General features: G+C 35.8%; 1 protein-coding gene across 1 annotated transcript in view; it reads right to left on the bottom strand.

The window, feature by feature from the left end:
* Gabrr3 (gamma-aminobutyric acid type A receptor subunit rho3) overlaps positions 1-20926 on the bottom strand; it is a 52343-nt gene that overhangs the window by 16846 nt on the left and 14571 nt on the right. Inside the window, 4 exon segments of the mRNA XM_010644778.1 lie at positions 4203-4273; positions 4275-4350; positions 17419-17559; positions 18590-18672. Coding sequence (XP_010643080.1) covers positions 4203-4273; positions 4275-4350; positions 17419-17559; positions 18590-18672 — 371 coding nt within the window.

Here is a 20926-nt window from a genome sequence, read left to right on the forward strand (position 1 = left end):
ACCATTACTCTTCAAACTTTTCAATGAAATTGAAAGGGAAGCTATACTTCCAAATTCATTCCTGGAAGCAAGTATCACTTTGATTCCCAAACCAGGGAAAGATACAACTAAAAAGGAGAACTACAGACCAATCTCCTTAATGAATATAGATGCAAAAATCCTTAATAAGATACTAGCAAACAGAATACAGAGGATTATTAAGATCATCCATCCTGACCAACTAGGATTTATTCCAGAGATGCAAGGGTGGTTCAACATACGAAAGTCCATAAATGTAATACATTATATTAACAAAGTCAAGGACAAAAACCATATGATCCTCTCAATAGATGCAGAAAAAGCATTTGATAAAATTCAACACCCATTCATGATAAAAAACCCTGCAAAAAATTGGAATAGATGGTCTATATCTCAATTTAATAAAGGCTATCTATGAAAAACCATCAGCCAACATCATATTGAATGGCCAAAAACTGAAAACCTTCATGTTAAAATCAGGAACAAGACAAGGATGCCCATTATCACCACTTCTCCTCAATATAGTTCTGGAAACATTAGCCACAGCAATTAGAGAAGAGAAAGAAATTAAAGCAATAAAGATAGGAAAGGAAGAAGTTAAACTATCATTATTTGCTGATGATATGATATTCTACATTGAAGACTCAAAAAACTCCACCAAAAAACTTCTAGACTTAATTGACAGATTCAGTAGAGTATCTGGACACAAGGTGAATACCCAAAAATCACCAGCCTTCTTATACTCAAATAACAGGCACATGGAGAGAGAAACAAGGGAAAAAATACCTTTTACAATAGCATCCAAAAAAATGAAGTATCTAGGAATCAATCTATCAAAAGAAAAAAAAGATCTCTACACTGAAAACTAGAGCATTCTGAAAAAAGAAATTGGAGAGGATATTAAAAAATGGAAAGATATCCCCTGCTCCTGGGTAGGAAGAATCAATATAGTGAAAATGGCCATACTACCAAAACTGCTATATACATTCAATTCAATGCCAATTGAAATTCCAACACTATATTTCACAGAACTAGAAAAAAGAATCCAAAAATTCATTTGGAACCATAAGAGACCAAGAATAGCAAAAGCCATTTTAGGCAACAGACACATGGCACCAGGTATAACAATTCCCAATTTGAAACTATACTACAAAGACACTGTGATAAAAACAGCATGATACTGGCAAAGAAATAGGCCTGAGGATCAGTGGAACAGACTGGAAGACACAAAAACAAACCCAGATGTACTCAGCTACCTCATCTTTGACAAAGGAGCTGACCATCCTCAGTGGAGGAAAGATAGCCTCTTTAATAAATGGTGTTGGAAAAACTGGATGTCAACCTGCCACAGATTAAAATTAGACCCTTATCTTTCGCCAGGCACTAAATTAAAATCCAAATGGATTAAAGATGTAAATATTAAAACAGAAACATTAAACTTGCTGGAAGGTAAGTTAGGAAGAACTCTGGAAGACATTGGTATAGGAAAAGACTTTATGAACAAATCCTCAGTAGCACAGGCACTAGCAGATAGAATCAACAACTGGGATCTCATCTTACTAAAAAGCTTCTGTACTTCAAAAGAAACCATCAGCAGAACTAAGAGACAATCTACAATGTGGGAAAAAATTTTTACCAGCTGTTTCTCAGACAAAGAACTATTATCAAGGATATATAGAGAACTCAAAACAATCAGTCCCCCCAAATATAAAGACCCAATTCAAATATTGGCATCGGAAATGAACAGACATTTCTCAGACAAAGAAGTAAAAGCAGCAAGAAAATATTTGAAAAAATGTTCCACATCACTGGTCATTTGAGAGATGCAGATGAAAACAACACTGAGATTCCACCTCACCCTACAAAGAATGGCTGCTTTCAAGAAATCAAACAATAACAAATGTTGGCGGGGTTGTGGGGAGAAAGGAACCCTTCTCTATTGTTGGTGGGAGTGCAGACTGGTGTAACCACTATGGAAATCAATATGGAGATACCTCAGAGAGCTTGGACTGGAGGTTGCATTTGACCCAGCCATCCTTCTGCTGGGTATCTTTCCAAGAGAACTAAAAAATCATATCACAGAGAAGTATGCGCACCCATGTTTATAGCGGCACAGTTTGTAATAGCTAAATCTTGGAAACAGCCCATTTGTCCATCCGTTGGAAACTGGATAAAGAAGTTGTGGTTTTTCTATAAAATGGAATATTACTCAGCCATAAAGAAAAATGAAATGTATTACAGAAAAACAGGTGAAACTAGAAACCATTATGTGAAGTGAAATGACAGGCACAGAAAGACAAATTCTGCATATTTCATTTTCTCTTCTCTGTACATATTAAATCAAATCAAGCAGAATTACAACAGTGATTACTAGAGACTGGGGTGCTTAGAGGGGAGAGAGGATAGGGAGGAATGGACAATGGGTACTCAAACACAGATAGAAGTAGTAAGTCCTTGTATTCTACAGGACAGAGGGGGCCATAGTTCACAATCTGTTATATTTTTCATGAGTGACTGCATAAGTGGAACTTGAAGGCTCCAAACACAAAGTAATGATAATGAGATGGAAATATTAATGAACATGATTTGATCAGAATATTACACTTCCCTTCCAGGAATTGAATGGCATACCATTTGGAGGGGTGAATAAAGCAGAGTGAAAAGAATCTTTGAAAAGTTTGACAAGGGTTCTAGGAGTACTTCTGTTCTCCTGATTTAACAAAAAGACAGAGGGACCTTTTGATTGTATAATATTTTACATACATGTATACAGGAATTTCCTAATTCCCAGGGATAGGATGTGGATGTAGGAGGACAGAATTCTGGAAATGACTTCAATGTAGTCTTTCATGGTCTCTGTTCTCCTCAACCTGCTGTGGAACTAGCTCTTATAGGTGTCACTCTAACAGAGTAAGAGCAGTGCAGTCAACTTGAGGACACTGAACATCATGTTCAGGAACCTTTAGAGACCGATGCCTTTCTCGTGTTGGCTCCAGGGCTAGGCATGTGCCCTCAGTCTCCCCTATGGGTCTCTGCTACTGCACTGTAGTACTGCGGTCAGGACAAAATCTCCGGTGAAATGACATAGTCAAAATAATTTAATTGTGCATTCAGATGGTTATTTTTTCCTTGTAGACATTCAAGCCTCAACTGTTTTCAGATTGAAGCTCTTAAGAAGGGAAAGAGGTGAAAAAAATTATTGATATTAATAATTTATGTCTTTCAAATGATCTTTTGAAGTATGCATATAATTTGTGAATATTAACTTCAATACCATCCTTTCAGAAATGAATTGTCTGATAATTACAATGATTGTGAAGCACTTCTCAAAATCTTCTCTCAAGATAGATTATGACAGGTAAAAGCAAAATCAGATGAAACGAGGCAGCTCTACCCTGAACCAGACAGGAAGGCAAGCAGGATTTACCCTTGGGTTCTCATTAAGAAGCATGTCATATAAGTGCTTAGCTTGGCACCTTCCACTTTGTAAGGATTCAATAACTGCTAAGTGGGTCTAAAATAGTTCCCATAAATCAGTGTGTGTGTGACAGTGGCATATAACATGCTAGATGGAATAGATAATCTCATTTGTGTGGTGACTTAACGAGGCTGGCAATGTCTCTCCACCTGAAATTGGCTGACTGAAATACTGCAGTACCTAAAATTCCACTGCGGTTGCTTTTGATTTTGGCCTCTGAGTTATGCCCTAATTTCTAATCAGCCCTCACATTCCCAAATTCAAGCATCCACCCACTTCCTGAATTTATTAAGACACCAACAGTACATTGTGAGTTAGTTTAAAAGTTCTTCCTTCTAAAATTTAAAGGTTTGTCATGCAAAACCAAAAGGACTTGGGCAAGGGAAAGGGTGTTCCTCAAAAGGGAAACGGGATAGCTTTTTATAGTTAGGTCATTTATGTTTCATAGCTCTACCTTCTTTCCTTACTATCATACAGCTGCAGATGAGTCAGTACAGCCTTCATCTCTAAAACCTTGCTTCCCAAGAAAAGAGCTTAATTTGCAATGTGCACTTGAAGCTGGCAAGATAAATACTTCAACTTTAAAGTATAACTCTCAGTATCTACTAAACCAACACTCTCTTTTTCTCACTGTTTCCTTCATTTTTATTTACTTCCTCTAGTCTTCCTCCCATGAATTTTACAAGGTGTGGAAAGACTTATTTACCCAGGGACACTCCAGCAGGAACAGCTCTTCGGTCAATCCAGAATGAAACCCATGACAGCATCACCATCAACAGCTGGGAAGTAGGTTTGCAGCACAAAGAAGATATACCTTCATAGCACAAAGTTGATAAAAAGCCTATAATACCAACCTATGAGAAAGAGCCAAAGTTCTCATGAGGACAGAATTCTATTTGGAAACCTCGCTCTTAGCAAAACCCACTGAACTCTGAGGGGACATGGAACTTGACATATTTAACTGTTTATTAGGACTTAGGTGGGACCTGGGTCCAATACTCTTATGACTGTTAGTTCAATAACCTAAACTATAGCCTGCTTAATTATCTAATTCAAAGATCTTCTTGACTTCCATACCTGCATATGAATGATAATTATATTGTGTGGGTGGTCTTTAAAACCTTTCTCCAGGGATGGGGATTTAGCTCAGTGGTTCCAGCACCTGCCTGGCAAGCACAAGGACCTGAGTTCGATCCCTGGTACCAAAAAAACAAAAAAAAAACAACAAAAAAAAAGACCTTTCTCCAAGATATGCTGTTGTTTCAAAGAGGAAAGTCTTTAATACATGATCAATGACTGCATATAATATCCAATAAGCCACTTACTAGATATAACAAATGGGGGGAAGCATTTTTTTCCTAAAAAAAATGTTCATAGAAGGCACTACTAAGTTATTGGAAGTTAACCTGGGATCTAGAAAGGATTGAAAGAGGAGTCTCATATCTTATGCACACATTTCTAATTGATATTGTCTTGCTTTATTCCATCATAACTGAAATGCCAATCTTATTACATTTTTGTTACAATAAGTAATGAGTAATAAAGTGAATAGAAATAAAAACACAATTATGAGTAAAATCTAAGATCAATTTTTCTATAAGTGCACTTTATTTTGAAGTGAAAGTATTTAAAATGCAGAGATTATACACTAAAAATTATAAAACAAAATCATAGGTATTGCAGTTTATAGAACTCCTCTGGTAGTTTTAGTAGTAATTTCTTAGGAAACCCAAGGAAGCAAAGTATTGGATGAATGAAGTAACTATTTAGGCATTTGGACTACAACATACACCAACTCACACTGAATTGTTAGGTTCTACTTCTACTTTCCACCAAGTGATAGCATTTTCTTCTTTTGAGGACTAAAGCATTTCCTTCCTGTCAGTTGATAAATATGCTTCAAGATATATTTGTTTGAAGGATACAGCAGACACATATTCTAAAGTTAAAATATGCATTATTGTAAGCTATTCATTGTATTGTATTTGTCACTAACTTTATTATTGTATGCAGTTAAGAGTTCTGATTATGCTTTTAGCATATAATAGCAGCATATCTGCCCTTATAGTCTCACATAGTTATTATGTGGTTAAAAGAAAGAATTCCTATAAAAAGTAATTCATAAAGACACTATTTAATTTAAGTCATCCCTTGGCATCTGTAGAAGATTTGTCCCAGGATTCTCTAAGACATTAAAATCTGTGGAAGCTGAGGTTTCCCATAGGAAATGGCATATTTATACATAACATATGTACATACTCATGTGAAATTTTCTCCATATTATTTATAATACTTAATACAGTATAACTGATATATAGTTGTTATGCCATATTATTAAGGGAATAAGACAACAAAAATATTCCGTCTTTTAAAAATTTTTTTTCAGTTTGTTGAATTTTGTATCTGCTTTTCTTCCTTCTCCCTCTCTCTCCCCCTCTCCTTCTCTCTTTCTCTCCTTCTTTTTATCTCCCTCTCTTCCTCTCTCCCTCTCTTTGTTTCTTTCTCTTTCTTTGCAGTGCGGGGGATCAAACCCAGGACCTCATACATACTAGGCAGATGTTCTACCACTGAGCTATACTTGTAGCCCTGTATCTTTTCTTTACTCATAATTTTCCAGAGAAAAATGATCTGTTTTTTTTTTTTTTTGAGGTGGGGGGCATAGTCAGGAAGGAGTAATGTTGCTATTGTGTGGTTCTTCCAGGAAGGGAACACTGGAGTCGGTATCATAGTTAAAGTAGCAAGCAAGTCCCTTTGCCAGTCAGGAGAGGTAGCACTATCTTGGAGATGTGGTTCCCTCATTGTGGGAAGTGGTAGAAATAGTTTTTATCTCCATGTTCAATGCTTTTGGCTGCTGAAAGCTCTCAAGTTCCACTTCTGCTCCCCCTTTTGCCCCATAGGTAAGCCAAAAAATCAATTGAAAAAAAAAAAAACCTCCTGAATGTTCCCTCTCTTGTCACTTGTCAGAAAGTCAAACCATGCAAGTCTTGCCTGCCCCACAAGAGCGACCCCCCCTTAACTCTACCCCCAAATCACCACAACTCCCAAACAAGCCATGCCTTCCTCTTCTCTCTAACTGGTACATTTAAAGCAAACAATACAGTTACATTTATCATTGGGATCTTGTACTTTACATGATATATCTTGGTTCTTGTTTTTTTCCTCACACCCCTACCCTCCCTTCAACCCCTTCACCCTTCCCTATTTACAAAGACTTTGTTTCCTTTTTTCATTTTTTCCACATTTTTTTCTTTTCCCCTATTTCCTTTCCACTCCCCTTCCCACTTCTCCTTTAGCCATTTTATTCCTATCTCACACTCTCAATTATACTATTTGAACCTTATTTACACTTTTAGTTTTCACACCAGAGAAACTATTTGGTATTTACTCACATGTCCTATTTCTTTCACTTAGGAATATAGCCTCAATGTGCATCCAGTTAGCTATAAATGACTCTAGTTTCTCATTCTTTATGGCTGAGTAGTATTTCATTTTATAGAAAGAACACATCTTCTTTATCCAGTCTCCAGTTGATAGGCATTTGGGCTATTTCCAAGTTTTAGCTATTACAAACTGCCGCTATAAAAATGGGTGCACATATATCACTGTGGCATGATTCTTTTCATTCTTTTGGAAAGATACTGAGCAGAGTGACAGCTGGGTCAAATGGAACCTCTAATCCTAGTTATCTGAGTTATCTTTATATTGATTTCCACAGTGGTTGTATCAGTGTGCATTCCCACGAACAGTGGAGAAGGGTTCCTTCCTCCCCACAGCCCTGCCAGTATTTGTTACTGGTTGATTACTTGATAGCAGCCATTCTTCCTGGGGTGAGGTGGAATCTCAGTGTTGTTTTCATCTCAAATGACCAGAGATGTGGAACATTTTTTCATATATTTATTTGCTTCTTTTACTTCTTTGTCTAAGAAATGTCTGTTCATTTTAGATGTCCATTTTTGAATCTGGTCTTTGTATTGGAGGAGGGGTCTGATTTTTTTAGTTATTTATATATTCTAGGTAGTAGTCCTTTGTCTGAGGAGTAGCTGGTAAATATTTTTTCCTACATTGTAGGCTGTCTCTTAGCTCTATTGGTGATTTATCTTGCACTGCAAAATCTTTTTAATAGAATGAGATATCAACTGTTTATTATTTGTGCAAGTTCTCAGGCTGCTGATTTTTTTGTAAAGCCTTCTATGCCAATATCTTCAAGATCTCTACCTAATTTACTTTCCAGTCACTTTAGTTTTTTCTGTTTTGATATTTAGATCTTTAATCCACTTGGATTTTAGTTTAGTGCATGGTGAAAGATAGGGATCTAGTTTTAATCTTTGGCAACTGGAAATTCAATTTTTCCAACACCATTATTTAAGCAGCATATTTTTCCTCCAGTGAGGATGGTTGGCTCCTTTATCAAGGATGAGGTAGCTGAGTATGTCTGGTGTTGTTTCTGCATCTTCTAATCTATTCCATTTATCCTCTGGTCTGTTTATTTGCTAGTACATGCTGTTTTTATCACAGTGGTTTTATAGTATAGTTTCAAGTTGGGAATTGTGATACCCCCTGCTATGTCTCTGTTGCCTAGAATGGTTTTTGCTATTCTAGGTCTCTTCTGGTTCCAAATGAATTTTTGGATTGTTTTCGCAAGTTCTGTACTGTTGGGATTGGGATTTCATTAAATCTGTATAGCAGTTTTGGAAGTATGGCCATTTTCACTATGTTGATTCCTCCTACTCAGGAGCAAGGAATATCTTTCCGTCTTTTTATATCCTCTTCTATCTCTTTTTTCAGAGTGCTGTAATTTTCAGTGTAAAGGTCTTTTGTCTCTTTCATTAGATTGATTTGTAGATATTTCATTTTTTTGGATGTTATTGTGAAAGGAATTTCACAGTGAGTATGTTAATTGTGTACAACAAGGCTATTGATTTTTGAGTGTTGATTTTGTATCCTGCTACTCTACTGAATCTGTCAATTAAGTCTAGCAGTCTTTTGGCAGAGTTTTTTGTTCTTCTATATAGAGTATCATATCATCAGCAAATAGTGACAGTTTAACTTTTTCCTTTCCTATCTTTATTGCTTTTATTTCTTTCTCTTGTCTAATTGCTGTGGCTAATGTTTCTAGAACTATATTGAACAGGAGTGGGGACAGTGGACATCATCTTTGTCTTGTTCCTGATTTTAGCATGAAGGTTTTCAGTTTTTGACTATTTAGAATGATATTGTTTGTTGTTTTTTCATAGATATCCTTTATCAGGTTGAAATAAAGACCATCTATTCCAATTTTCTGTAGGGTTTTTATCATGAATATTGTCAAATGCTTTTTCTGCATCTATTGAGATGATCATATGGTTTTTATACTTCATTCTGTTAATATAGTGTATTACACTTATCGATTTACATATGTTGAACCATCCTTACCTCCCTGGGATAAATCTGACTTGGTGAAGGTGCATGATCTTCTTGATGATCTTCTGTATTCTATTTGCCAGTATCTTATTGAGGATTTTCCCTATGTTCATTAGGGAGATTGGCCTATAATTCTCTTTTTTGGTTGGGCCTTTTCCTGGTTTTGGAGTCAAAGTAATACTTGTTTCCAGGAATAAATTTGGAAGTATTCCTTCCTTTTCAATTTATTGAAGAGTTTAACAAGTATTGGTGATAGTTCTTTTCTACATGTCTTGTAGAATTCAGCAGTGAATCCATCAGGACCTGGGCTTTTCTTTGTTGGTAATGTTTTAATTACATTTTTAATTTCACTAAATGTAATTGGGGTGCTTAGACTTTTTATATCTTCTTTGTTCAAATTTGGAAGTTCATATATGTATCTAGGAATCTGTCCATTTCTTCTGTATTTTCCATTTTATTAGAGTACAGGTTTTTGAATTAGGTATTGATAATCTTCTGGATTTCTTCTGGATCTGTTGTGACTACACCTTTTTCATTCCTAATTGCATGCATCTGAGCCTTTTCTTTCCTTTTTTGATAAGGTTGGCTAAGGTTTTATTGATTTTATTTATTCTTTTGAAAACCAACTCTTTGATTCATTGATTTTTTTCTATTGTTCTTTTAGTCTTCATTGCATTAATTTCTGCTCTAATCTTTATAATTTCCTGACTTGTATGATCTTTGTGTTTGTCTTGCTGTTCTTTTTCTATAAGCTTAAGGTTAAGCATTAGTTTGTTTATTTGAGCTCACTCTGTTTTCCTAGCATGGGCATTTACTCCTATGAATTTCCTTCATAGAACTGCTTTCATTGTGTCCCATAGATTCCTTTATGTTGTTTTGGCATTATCATTTAATTGTAGAAAATGTATTATTTCTCCTGAATTTTCTGTGTGACCTAATGGTTGTTATTTAATTTGTTCCTTTCTTTCTTTCTTTTTTTTTTTTTTTTTTTTTTTTTTTTTTTTTTTTTGAGACAGGGTCTCACTATGTGGTTTAGACTGACCTGGAACTCAATATGTAGTCCAGGCTGGTCTCTAACTCACAGTGATACTCCTGCCTTAGCCTCCTGAGTGCTGAGATTAAAGGTGTGCACCACCACATCCAGCTTGGGTATTATTTAATTTCCATGTGTTTGTAAAATTCTTGCAGTTTCTTAGGCTATTGATCTCCAGTTTGATTGCACTATGGTCAGATAATATACAATGGATAACTTCAATTCCTTTGCATTTACTTAAGCATCTTCTATGAGCTAGCATGTGGTCTATTTTGGAAAATGACCTGTGTGCAGCCCAAAAAAAGTATATTCTGATTCTGTGGGGTGGAATACTCTGTAGACATGTACTGTCTTGTTTGTTCTAAGACTTGTTTCACTTCTGTTATTTCATTGTTGATTTTTTGTCTAGATGATATATCTATTTGTGTCAGTGGAGTATTGAGGTCCCCCACTACAGTAGTATAAATGCTTATTTCATTTTTCGTATCCATTAATATTTGTTTTGTATAGTCAGGGGCATTAGCATTCAGTGCATATATATTTATGATTGTCAATTCTTACTCTTATATTGTTCCCTTTATAAGGTTGTAGTGGCCTTCTTTGTCTCTCTTAATGAGTTTTGGCTTGTAATCTATTCTCTCTGCAAATAAGATAGTTACCTCTGATTTTTCCTGGCTCCTGTGCCATGCAGTAGTGTTTTGAATCCTTTTGCTCTGAATCTATGATTTTCTTTGTGGATTAAGTGGGTTTCTTGTATGCAGCATATTGTTGGATTTTGTTTCTTTATCTATTCTGCTAGCCTGTTTCTTCTGATTGATGAATTAAGGTCATTAACATTGATGGTTATAACTGTTATGTGTTGGCTTTTCATTGTCATGTTATTTTCCTGTTGTTGGTTCATTTATTTTTTAAAAATTTTTCCCTCTCTCCCTTTAATTTCTTGCCTTGCTTGGTATATTTGCTCTGTTGGCCCTCATGGAGTTGTGGTCTTCATTCTCTTTTTCCAGGATACTGTTTAGAAGTGTTTGGGATGCCAGTTTGGTTTTCATGAAATTTCTCAGGTGTTCTTTGTCGTGGAAGTATCTTATTTCCCCATCCATTTTGAAAGATAGTTTTGTAAGATACAGCAGTCTAGTTTGGAGATTGTTTTCTTTTAGGACTTGCAATATCTCACTCCAGGTTCTCTTTGACTTGAGGGTTTGTGTTGAAAAGTCAGCTGTGATTCTGATGGGCTTTCCTTTGCATGTGATTTGTTTCTTTTTTCTTACTGCTTGTAGTATTTTATTCTTCTGTTGGGTTTCTGGAAACTTGATTATTATATGCCTAGGTGTATATATTTTTTTATCATGGCTACCTGGACTCTTATATGCCTCACTTATCTGTATGTCAAATTCTTCTGCTGTTTGGGAAGTTTTCTGTCATTAATTCTGTGAACAGTTTTTTTTTATGTCATTTGTATTTTCTCCTGCTATTTCATGGATTCCTATCAGTCTTATATCATTCTTCTTTGCATCATCTAAGAGTTGTTGGATTGATTTCTCTTCATCCTTTACTGTTTTTAAGAGGTTTCTCTTTTCATGGTCATTGATCGCAATCCTTTTATATTTGAAATTCTATCTTCACATTCATTCATCCTGCTGTGAATGCTTTCTATAGAGTTTTTAATCTGGATATCTGTTTGAACCTGTTTCATGCATTCCATTTCTTTCCGAAGTTTGGCATTCATGGTTTCCATTTCTTTCCTATGCCAAGCATTCATGGTTTCCATCATGGTCCTGAACTCATTTGTTTTTTTATCTGTTTCTGTTCTAGAGTCTCTAATCATGTCTTTCATTTTTCTCATCATCTCTGGGGTTATCTGGGAAATTATTTCTGTTTTGAATTTTTCTAGAGCCTGAATGATCTGTTTTGTTTCTTCCTGTGCTAATGGTTCAGGGAATCCAGATGGTTGACTCTGTCAGACTTTTCCACATCATTTCCCCCAGAGTTTACCTTTGGTGGGGTTGAAGTCTGTGTTTGTGTCTTATTTAAATGCCTTCTCATTTATAGTTTTGTCATTGGTACTGTCCTTGGTTTAATTCCTGGGTTAATATTTCAATCTTCCAGATATAGCTGGTCTTTAGGTTTTTATCTCTGAGGCAAACTCATTTTCATTATACCAGAGAGGACAACTGATTAGTTCAATCACAGCAGCTTAGCCCAAGTGATACAATTAGCAACACAGTAGCATCAAGCATGGTTTAGAAAATTACAATCCATGGTAGTTATTAATCTATCACCTTTAACTGTGTGAATTAAGTTAAAATCAAGGATGAGCCCATAATATGTTTATAGTGAATAAACTCTTCAGTATAGCAACTTTACCTTCAGGATGGGGATTTAGAAGGAGTTGGGGAGGGAGGGATAGATAGGATAGAGAAAGGTTAAAAGTGAGTTCAGAGGACACAAGAAGATCACACAAACTCTAGAGAGCTCCTGAAGGGGAGAGGAGAAGACAGAACAAAATATACACAAGAACAGAACAAATAGCAATAGGGGAGGCTAGAGACTGTAATCACTTTCTTTTTTAATTTTTTTTTCTTGATTTTTTAATGTAATCACTTTCTTTTAAAACTAATTGCAATTGAGAGAAGGAAAAAGAAGAAAGGGAGAAGAAAGAAAATACATTTGAATTAAGGTAGGAACAGGAACAAAAAGGGTGAGCAATGGAGATCAAGGTGAGAGAGAGATAGTGAGAGAGAGCATGAGAGAGAGAGAGAGAGAGAAAGAAACAAGATTTAAAAAAGGAAAATAATTTGAGAAAAGAAAAAGACAGATAAAATATTTTTAAATGATTAAAGATAAGAAAAAATATTACTTTGAAAGTAAAACATACAAATAGAAATAGAGGGCCTCCTTCGGGGTATGCCTCTGTTGACACAATAGACAGCATGGGCAGGAATGTGCAGGTCTGCATTAATTAGTCTCTGCAAGCCAGCAGCTATCCCCTGAGGTTCAGGCTGATTTCTTGCTGAAAGGCCCAAGTTGAGATCTCTGTCCTCCTGCTGGGTTGAACTCTGCAAGATTCTACTGCAGGTTCCAGCTGTCTTTCCCCTGAAGTCAGACCAAGTTCCAATGTGAGGTGCTGGTTCCTCCGACTTACCAACTATGGTGCTGTGGTATGCCTTTATCACAGATTTTCTTCTCTTTTCCAGTGGACTTCAATTTTCATCTAGGAGCCTCAGAGACACCTTCTTTCTCTTGTTTGCAGGTGATGGGGGAAGGGCATGAACACTGCTGAATGCCTGCATGGCCAGGCTCCTTTGTGGTGCTGGGTTGAAGTCTCCTTCCTATTCTCTTAAACCATTTCAGACCTGGTTGGGAGGCTATGCCATTTTCTCAAGAAAGCCCATTCAATGGGTAATAAATATCTTCATAGTCTTTTGTTATATGTATGGCATCATCAGTTTTGATATCTGAACCAATTTTGTGTATATGTGGAGCCCATCTCCTTCTATCAGGCTGTTGCAGGGTAGAAGAAGGGAATTGAAGAAAGAGACAGGAGTGGTGGTGCACATCTGTAATCCTAGGAAGTGGAAGGCTGAGGAAGAGAGTTCAAGGCCACCTGAACTACACAGTGAGATGCTGTCTCACTCAAAATTAAACCCAAAATAAACAAATAAAAAAGAGTTGAATATTAAAAAAGAAAAATAAAGAGAGAAAAGGGCAGGAGGAATGTTATCCAGGAAAATTGAGAAGGGACAGTAATTGAAGAGTCAATCAGAAGACACTATTGAAAATTTTTAAACTCACAAATTGTCACCTTCAATGCACCTTTCATACAATGGGCCTGGACTGTATTAAAAGGATCAAGATGGAAATGTTGATGAACACAGTGATGATGATGGATATTAACTTTAATAATAAATATCATTAATATTTGTTAAACATTTTAAATATTATAAATTATTTAATTGTATTAACTCATGTATCCTCACAACCCTATGAGGTAGAGAGTATTAAAGATAGGACAATTGAGTGTTAGAGAGATTGAGCAACTTAACTAAGGTCTGCTTTTTTTTTTTTTTTTTTTTTTTAGTACCATGGATCTAACCCACACCCTTGTGCTTGTGAGGCAAGCAGCAGAACCACTGAGCTAAATCCTCAACCCCTTAAGGTCTGCTGTTAATAAATGAGAAGACAGGGTTTGAACTCTGGCAGCCTCTTCCCAGGACTTATACCTTTAGCTGGTAGGTTATGCAACAATAATGAGTAATTATTAAATGTGTCCCTCAGGGGCAAGAGTAATCTTTTTCTTTTGTACATCTATAGTATGTGACTTTGAGGAGCATTGAGAAGGATGAGGGACAGAAACCCTCCTCTACTTGTTGATATTACTAGCTACTAATAGGTTTTGGCAATGGTATTATTGAAGGCAATGTCAACAATGAAAATTTAGCTATAAAATGGAAGCTAATTATATTTTTTGCTCTTAAAACTAGAGCCAGAAACATTTTTTTTGTATAGATGATTTGAGAATGCTGGTTATGGTTGGTACTTGTAATGATAGGAATGAGAAAGAAATAATAAATAGTTTTTGATTCAGAAAATATATCTAAACAGGATACTAATCTGAGAAAGAGAGTTGAATTTGACTCTCAGAGGACCATTCATGGATAATGTGAGGCAGAGTTATCACACACCTTTGAACTAAAATGTTTCTAAATTGATCTTTCCAGAACCAAGAGAATGGTTAAATAAACCTAGATATGATCTTTTTTTTTTTGATATTTGAATATAACTTCCAAAATACCTTACTCTTGCATGTTTTCTACTTTTAGGGCTCATTGTAATCCTCATTAAAAATGTATACATTTAAAAATATTTAAAAATACAAAATGTGAAGTAAAATTAGAAATCTCCCCAGTCTATACATAACCACTTCTCAGAGGTATCATTTATTAATATTTCTAGACTTTTATAATAGACAGACAGACACACACACACGCATACACATCCCTATGCAAATATATACCTATATATAAACATTTTCATCATTAACAAATATATTATGTTATATATTCTCCTAAAAGTTGCTTTTTTAACAAAAATTGTGAATAACACTCTATCTCATGCTACATTGACCTATACATTTGCCCTAATTTTATTCCTTTGTTTTACTTAGGAACTAATTTTTATTTTTTGAAAATGTAACTACACTTGAATGTTAAAGATTTGTAATTCATTTTAAAATCTTTAAAAAGCATCTTATGAGCAATAATCTTCTCAGTGTATTTGGTCTGATTCTAAAATATGACAAGAAGAAGATTAAAAAAATCAGTTATTGTTGAGCCTGCCCAGTAGGGCTTAAGAAGTTGACAAGAACAAATAAAGAGACCTTGGCACTGATAGGATGATTTAAGAATGAAGTTAGAATTTGGAAGTGATATTTCACCTCTCCTTTAAAAAAAAATACATGGATATATCTTCAGTGTCACTTGTGTTTCAAAATCTGAAGAAATCTGATTACTATATTATATGTTTAAACATTCTGTGTAGGAAATAATACTCTTGGGTTTCTATGCTTCATATGTATCATTTTATATCACTATTAAACATTGTAAAATTCTATTAATAATTTATCATGAGTCAAAATTACTTTATTATAGAAATAGTAATATAAAAATTATAAATCAGATTTATAATTTTTCATTATATGTAGTCCTTTATGTATTGATTTAAATTAATGTAGGACTGAGTATATTAAAAATCCTGATAAATATATATATATATTATTTTATTTGTGTATGAAATACTTTTTATCTATTTTAATACATATTTTATCTATTTTTATATATAAAAAGAAAGAAAAGGAAGAACAAAAATATAATAATATGGTTTATAAGATAGGATTAGCAGGGTGTTTTTTTCTTAGCACTTTTCCGAGTTCAAATTATCTAGCATTTATTCATATATTTAAGATGCCTTTGAGCAATTTCAAGGAGCCAAGGATATACAAGCGATCAAAACACATAAATGTGGGGCCGGGGATTTAGCTCAGCGGTTCGGTGGCCTGCCTCGCAAGTGCAAGGACCTGAGTTCGATCCCCGGTACCCCACGCCCAAAACAACAACACACATAAATATGTATTACTTCAAAATCAATAAATATGATTAAAATAAACTGTAGACAAAATACTGGGATGAAATAGAATGTTTCTTCTGGATCTTAACTGTCAAAGAGCTATAGGTCCTAAAAAGCCAATTAGCTTCTCTGGGATATAAATTTTGATTTAACTTTTAAAGATGCAGGCTTTTACAAAACTCAATGACTCCTCTCCTAGGTCTGTGAACATTGGGGAAACTACCCTCAAAATTGAGTGGGCCAAAGGATTTGGTCAAGACAGCTCTGAATTTTAGGGCTGCTCTGGTACTATTTCTGGCCTGAACATGCTTCATTGAGTTATAAATGGTATTTTATCTGTAATAAATGATGCTGAATACTAGTAAATGGCACGATGATGGGACTGATGGTGGGGGTGGAGAGTGGTGAAGGGAATGAGGTGGAGTGCCTTAGCTAACTATTGCAAAATAAAAATATACCTTTCACAGTAAATAATATACAATATACGCTTGATTTTGAATAGATTTTCTAATGGTGCAAAGATGCTTTTTACTGACTGAATCATTTGACTGGTTTTATTTATTCTAACTTGTTTTATTTTATCTATTTTTGAGCATCTATCTTGTATCAGGCACTTGTGAGCTGGAAAGAAATGGTCAACAAGGTGGGTGGATTCCTGATTTTCTTTCTAAGGAGAAAGGTAGACAATAAAGTGTTCTAATACTTTAGATTTCAAGTAATCATAAAACTAGACAAATAAAAATGGGTAATAGTGAAAGGGGAAGCTTATTTTAGACAAGAAAGAAACCTATTTAAAAAGATATTTGAACAAACTTCTGAGTGAAAGTGGGAGCTGGTTATGAGGAGAAGATGGAGCAGGGGGAAGCACTCTGGGCAGGGGGAAGAGAAGGCCAAAGCAGAGGACTGCAGATGAAATGAGATGCATGTGCTTTAGGACAAGCAAGAAGGCCAGCAGTGGAGAGCAGGATGGAGGGACAGATAGATATACTGGGGGAATTCAGAGCAGTTAGTAGGGGACAGATCACGGTACGAAGCATGAATTTGGTTATGAGTGTAATGGCAAAAAGCTGAAAAATTTTAAGCAGGAGAAAGCTATGATCTAATGATTCAAAAGATCTCTCTGTGTGCTATAATGAGAATAGATAAGGGGCCAAGAAGGGAAGTAAGGCATCTAGTTAGAGACATTTGCTTGAGGAAGCAAGAAGTGATGCATTGAAACGTGGAGGAAGCTGCCTATAAAACTAGAGTGGTGTTATTAGCAAAATGGGTCACTAGTTTGAATTTAGGTCTATTCATATGTCAAGGTACTTTGCAAACAGTAGGGGCTGAGTAAATGTCAATAAATTGCCCACGTAAAAGGCTGTACCTGTGCTGCTATAGAAAGCTAATCCACTGGATGCACTGAACTCCTCAATGAAGAATTAAGAAAGGTAAACATGTTCTTCAGTATTTAAGGATTTGTTCCCATGTTTCCAGTATAGCATTAGATCCTCCTCATTGTAAGCATCTAAAACAAGACAATAGCATTCCTATAATTGCAACAAGCTATTTTAAGTTCTATGAGGTTCATAACCAGTACAGTTTGGTACCTCCAGTGCCTGGTCCAATGACACATATTTTTGAGTGCCAAGATTTTTTTTTTCTAAAAGACTGATCATATCCCTACCTCCAAAAAGAAGAAGAAAAAAAAAAACTTCTAAAAATCAGTCCTCATGACAGATATACTGTCAGGCTTTTATTATGCTCATGTGTTTTATTAAAACTTTCCAAATAGCTGCTCCTCTGTCTGAATGTTTTCTTAATTACAAAACAGGCCTCAGAGCAATACCATAGCACTGCCTCACAGGCCTAACGCTGACATTAGGTTCTCAGGCCCTTTCATGCTGTACCTCTACTCGATGAAATTCCACAATGAATCCAATTTATAATAATTTTTTCCCCCAAAATTGAAGTTTCTAATGGAATTGTGAAGAAATATCTGTGGAGAAAATGTCCATTGTGATTCTCAGTATTTCGGCCAAATTGTAAGGAAAAAAAATCACAGTCAGCTTTTAAGACATCTAATAAAAATCACACTGATGGATCAAAGCAATTGGCAGGGAGCTGGCTCAGATACTCTTGCTTAAGGGGTCTATGCCTAGAGCTAGGTTTTTCTGGGGATCCTATATACACTTAATGGAGATTGTGACTCCTCTAAGGACATGAATTCTAGAACTACCCAAATGTGGAAAGTCTGGGTCAGATCTGCATAATAGTATTAGAAGTATACACCATTTCAGGGAGCAATTCCTTTATAACCACTGTGCAAAGTGCAGAATGTTTTTATCAAAGCTCCCCCACCCCACATTTTAGATAAGATGACCATTGTCTTTAGTAAAAACAAAGCAAAGCAAAGCAAAACAAAACAAAGCACTACACAGATGTTTGGAAAAATATATCAAGATTCTTAAACACTTGCTAAGAGCATACTTATTTCTTGGCAAGTGTGTAATGTGTTCAGATGAGGCGCACTCACTCCATCAGGGAGTGAGACTTATAGCTTTCCAGTTTGAGAGAACAGTTTTGGATGTCAAGAGGAAACCTGCTGAAATCCATAAAGCACATGGCCAAAACTGTTATCCTATAAAAGGAATGAGAAAAAGAAAACTGCAGATCATTTAACCATATGGCCCAATTAGCAGTTTTGAAGCTTCTTTATTGTTTGTCGGTTTGTGTGCCTTTCAAGAATAATGCAAAACAGGTGTTACTGTCTTCTGTCCAAAAAATGTACAGTCTGAGGAAACAAACCAAGAAGGGTGGGTGACTTGCTTAAGGCATAGGTTAATGACTAAATTCCAACTCCCATTACTGCTTTTGACCTCACTGTTTTGTGGTCGGTGCCCCCTGTATTTTTTGGCTTTGGTGTACATTTCAAATTGAGGTGATTTTAAGCAGATTTAAATATTTTCTGCTTTTGGAAAGACCCAAACTTTAACAGCCTCTGACAATAAAGCTTTGTGTTTGTGGTAAATACATTTATAGGTAAAAGTTTCCTTCATAAAGCAAGTTTACTTGAGGAAATTCTCTTTGTAGTAGTGAGGAAAAAGCCCAGAGCATGTTAATCATAGGTATATGTGCAAAATGCATAATTCAGATGGTGCTGTTAAGTCAAAAGGTTTGCATTATGATGAGGCTTATTTTTTTTTTCATATTTTACATTCTAGATTTTCCTGGCTTCAGGCAGAGGCTGTTGTACTATAATCTTGCCTCAAAGTAGAAACTTTGGTATATAATAGCAGATCAGAGGTTCATAAAGAGGCCCCAAGCAAGTCTGCAAAACAAAGGTAACAGATGTTCCTGCACATGGTGCCCTGAGTTAATCAGAAAAGTAGAACTATTTTAACTTCTATTGGCTAAGTTCAATAGTCACACCAAATTGCCAAGCTAGGAAAGTATCTGGATAATTTTGTGTAAACAAAACCTTTCTATGGTGCTGTATTACTAGTGTGTGAAAGCTGGAAGGGACCTCTGAGGTCTTTCAGTCTATTGTTTCATATTGCACATGAAAAACTAACAGCTATATTAGTGAGCTTTCTTATCTCTGGGACACAATATCTGACACACACACAACTTAAAAGAGGAAAGGTTTAATTTGACTCGTGGATTTTGGGAATTCAGTCTATGATCAACTAGCTCCAAGAAAGAAACATCATGGTAAAACAACTTGAAGCAAAGATGCTTAGTTCACGGCAACTGAGAAGCAGAGTATGGGAACTGTGTCAGAGAGGAAGGAGCCAGGGACAAGATATACTACCCAAGGTCATACCTCTGTGACCCATCTAGACTCAGCAGTGTATTTTATCAACCCCCTAGGCAGCTCCCACGCCAATCAAGTTCACAAGTAAACTTAATGATCACAAGTATCAAGGAGGTTAGACACAGTATCAGAACCAAGTAACTTGATGCTGGTTTTAGATGTGCTTTGTTCTTGGATGGAAGAGTTGTGCCAGTAACAATTCTGAGTCCTCCTAAATTTTGGAATCTCCAAGACCACCCTCAGGTTCCCTGACTCATTAGAAAGTCTCACAGAACTCAGCAAAGCTGTTGCACTCATGATAATATTTACTATAATGAACAGGTTAAAATGGTACCAAATCCCAGGGTCAACAAGAGACCAAGGGTAAGTTTTCCATTTCTTTTCCTAGTGGAATTATGTAGACAGTGCATCAATCTCTCAGTGACAACATGCATAAAATACTGTGAACTGAGGAAGCCTTGGTATCCAAACTTTCAATGGAGAGTAAGTAGACTATGTAATGGTGGTCACCCATGTGGCTGACTTTAGTCTCCGGCCTCTTCCAAACGTCAAGTTTAAACCATATGGCTCAAGCCCCCACCATGAGCCATATGGTGAACATAGATCATCTGGCATGGTTCATGGATTCCAGGTAAGCAAAGATCTTCATGAAGTAGGCTAGTCCAAGCAGCTAGAGCTTATCTCTCAAGAGCCAAATTTTTTTTCCTTTTTCTTTAGAATGTGTAAGGCAAGAAAAATCCACCAACCCTTACCATTCGTCCCTTCACCAAACAAAATTTAAAACAGTTGATTACTTGGCCAGACTCTGCTCTTCTGGCTTCAATTCCTAGTGACTCTTGACTCTAGTGCTTATGAGTCCTATGTTACCCTGATTTTAAAGTCTTACCGAAAACACATTTTTTATTAACTGCATTTATAAACATTAACATCTTTTCTGAAATGACTGGCAAGAGCTCCTTTGTATTTTTTTTTTTAATGCTGGGGATTAAATCCAAAACCTTCACATTGAGCTTCATTTCCAGACATTTAACATTTAAAAAAAATTGAGATAGTCTTACTAATGTTCAAGATTTCTCTC

Source organism: Fukomys damarensis, unplaced genomic scaffold (genome assembly GCF_012274545.1).
Source record: "Fukomys damarensis isolate Sample0158 unplaced genomic scaffold, DMR_v1.0_HiC HiC_scaffold_24, whole genome shotgun sequence".
In the NCBI taxonomy this organism is placed as follows: Eukaryota; Metazoa; Chordata; class Mammalia; order Rodentia; family Bathyergidae; genus Fukomys; species Fukomys damarensis.